This window comes from Vigna angularis, chromosome 4, assembly GCF_016808095.1.
Source record: "Vigna angularis cultivar LongXiaoDou No.4 chromosome 4, ASM1680809v1, whole genome shotgun sequence".
NCBI lineage: Eukaryota > Viridiplantae > Streptophyta > Magnoliopsida > Fabales > Fabaceae > Vigna > Vigna angularis.
In genome coordinates this window covers 41,571,622-41,575,164 of record NC_068973.1, presented here as the reverse complement: position 1 = coordinate 41,575,164, position 3,543 = coordinate 41,571,622, and the positions used below count along the sequence as shown (strand labels likewise).

At 26.2% G+C, this 3,543-nt stretch overlaps 1 protein-coding gene across 1 annotated transcript; it reads left to right on the top strand.

The window, feature by feature from the left end:
* Positions 1–1,901: 1,901 nt before the first annotated feature.
* On the top strand, positions 1,902–2,711 carry LOC108330530 (uncharacterized). The gene has a single exon (XM_017565010.1). It carries the CDS (start codon positions 1,902–1,904, stop codon positions 2,709–2,711), a length of 810 nt encoding a protein of 269 aa, XP_017420499.1.
* The last annotated feature ends 832 nt before the right edge of the window (positions 2,712–3,543 follow it).

Below are 3,543 nucleotides of genomic sequence, written 5' to 3'. Positions count from 1 at the left end.
ATTAGTTATTATAATATTAAAAAACAACACAAGCTTTCAACTACTTCCTATTAAGCTGACTAAAACTATTTTGATCTTACATTAAATCTAAGCAAGCATTCCCATTTTCACCAATCAACCATTTAGATACCAGGAAAAACAAACCTTTTTTATTTTTATTTTTAAAAGGTAATTTAAGCCTATCAATATTGAATATTACAATTAAGATTTATAAAAATTAACTCTTCAAATTATACTTAAATTTTTTGGGTTTGTTCAATGTAAGATACAATGAAAAATGGAAGTTAAATGAAAAGTTTGTAAAAAAATTTAAGAATTATGACTTATGGAGAACATAATTATATAAATGAATATGGTAAAAATGAGGGAATCTCATTATTTTCGTATTATATCGTTAAAAACTAATTTAAAAACAAATAGAATACAATTTCACATTTTTTTATCACAATTATAAAATTTGAAATTTAGAACAAAATCAGAGTTAAATGAGTTAAAAAAAATTACTCACGTTTTTTTTAGTATACCTTGTTCACCCCTTACCATGAAAAATAAATAAATAAATATTATTATACATGTTTTTTTCCGAAATAAGTAGGTTTGAATCCGATGTTGAAGTTTTTACAAATATTAGAAAATTAAATAGTTTATTTCGCAATCATACTGAAAATGTTATTTTTATCCTTTTGGATTTGATAGTTTGTCAAGATGATTTTTGAAAAGTAAGTTTGAATATGATGATTTTTGTTTTTATCGAATGAACATTTTAAGAGTTGAACTGTTGTCTCTTAATAAGAGAGTTTTGGTTTTTTAAGGGAAGCAAAACAATATTCATTATAAAAAATTCTTTTATGTTTAAGTTAATAAGGAAGTAAAATTGTTATAATATAAGAAGGATATAGAAAATATAAAACATAAATTTCATGGTTAAGTATGATAATTAAGTCTTTACTCCTTACAGTGGAATTGTATTCACAGGTTTTCTAAATCATGATAGATTATATTTATTTAAAAATAATTAAATATTATATATCTTAGAAATATTATATAATCAAATATTATATTATAATATTTGAAAATATAATAAAATTGATAAAGATATTAAATAATTTGTTATTATGTAATAGTATATTGGAAATATAATAAAATCTATTTTATCTTAAATATATTAAACAATCAATTATTATACTATAAAATGTTAAAAATATAATATAATATAATAACAAATTATTATATTATAATATACTATCAGTAAACATTTTAGAAATATTTCATAATATATATTAAGTTGTTTTAAATTCAATTCTTTAAACAAGCTTACATAGAATTTCTCAAATATTTACAACAAAGTTGTATTGCCTTGTAATAAATTAAAATAATATTAATTAGATACATGGAATGGAACCAACAGGAATGATTTTCAAAAGGTTTTAACTCCTCCCAGACTTATCTGTGAAAAGGATTAAAGTCTTATACGTATATCAATGCATCAATGCCAAGTTTTTATACTTTTTAATTCGTTATTTGATTTTGGACAAACCAGATTCCAAAATGTATTAACTACCTTTTTAATACTTTCCCAAGTTTCAGAATCCAAAGAGATAAAAGATAGTAAGAGATAGCAAATATTCTGTTACTCAAAACCAGTTTCATTAATATCAGATTTCGAACATCCAACTTTCAATGTTTGAAAACAAACTTGAAACAGTGTCTCAAAGTTACTGACATCGATCCAAACAATAATTTTAAATAACACTTATCATCTATTATATTTTTAATAATAACCAAAAAATCCTTTATCTTTATTTTTTTTTTGTGAAATTCTATCTTAATATTCTTTATATTCTTCAATTGTCTCTGCTTTTATCAATTTTGAAGGCACAGACACGTATCGGAAAAACTCAATGGAGGCGAAAGATGAGTTAGATCTCACCCTCTCGCTTCGGTGTGGGACTTCTGAGGAAACTCCTACCTCTTTCCTTTCCCTTTTCCCAGTACATTTTTTTCAAACAAACTTACCTTTAATGCGAACACTTTGTTCTAATCCTAACTTCAACCCTAATTCTACTTCTTTGTCGTCTTTTTCCAACAACAATCTTTCGTTGACATCTTGCAACGACAACACCAACCCTCCAAATGCACCTGCTGAAGCGGCAAAAAATGTTTCCACAGATACATGCTCTTTGGGTAGGTCTCGTCGGACTTCATGTACTCGACGGAGCAAAGGAAGTAGCGAAACTGTTCCTGCGTTGTTTCCTTGGGCGAAGAATCAGCGAGCCAGCGTCCACAGTAAGGAATATCTATTGGAGAATAATATCAACACCATCAAAGGAAAGGTTCACTGCAAGAGGTGCGAGCATGAATTCGAGTTGAGTCTGAATTTGGAAGAGAAATTGAATGACTTATGTCAATTTATTAGCAAAGGAAAACATAGGTGGCATAATAGAGCCCCACGGGTTTGGACGAGTCCGGTGTTTCCAAGATGCCCTATTTGTGGAAGAGAAAGCAGCAGCAGACCCATCATTGCCAAAAACAAAAAGGAGATTAATTGGTTGTTTTTATTGCTTGGTCAAATGCTTGGTTGTTGCACTCTTAATCATCTCAAATATTTCTGCAAGCACAATGAGGTTCATCGAACTGGTGCCAAAGATCGCCTTCTTTATGATACCTATAAGAGCCTAGTCAATCAGCTTGTACCTGGTTTTTTTGTTTGATTCTCATTAGACTTTGTCTTGTTAGGAACCACTTTTGTTACTAAGTTTTGTCTCAAGATTAAGATCGTTTAGATGTTTTCAATTTTCGTGTTAGCTTTTTAGTTGAAGTTAGAGATGTTTACTTATGATTTCAGTATCACTTTGATTGTATATACGTTGTCTTTTCAAGAGATGTTAGCTTTTTAACTTAATAACCATTATAGTTAAGATTTTTTGGTTTATGAGTTGAATCTCCTTTTTTCATATAATAAATATTGTTAATATTTTTGTTTTAGTATATAATAACTGGTACTAATATATTACCTAGGTTTCTGTTTATATTTTATTCACCCGAAGTTAGATGGTTAATATATGTCTGACTTATGCAAACAATTAATCAAGTGACTATTCTTTATATTATTAACTAAAATATTTTTTTTCATGTATCAATATATTATATAGTCAGTTAGATTCATAAAAGTCTTGATCTTTAAAAAAATTAATTGGAAATAATAACTTTTTTGTATTTAGTTTAATACTAAAAAGTTAGTATAATTTAGTATAAACTTTTTTTAATATAACATAATAAAACAAATTAATTGTATATAATAAATTTTGTATTTAAAATGTTTATCACTGATAAAATAAGATGTTATAAAATTGATAAAACAAAATATATTTATCAACATTTGTAAATACAAGATTAATACAATTATCTAGAGAAAAAAAAACTATACTAAGGAATATATCTAAAAGTACTAACATAACCACTTATACCATCAAGATGACTCTACACATCACTGTTCTTCACTAAAATATAAATTATAATGAGTTAAAAAAAATCAGAGTTAAG

Coding starts and splice junctions, on each gene's coding strand:
- LOC108330530 (XM_017565010.1), top strand. CDS start 1,902: ATGGAGGCGAAAGATGAGTTAGATCTCACCCTCTCGCTTCGGTGTGGG.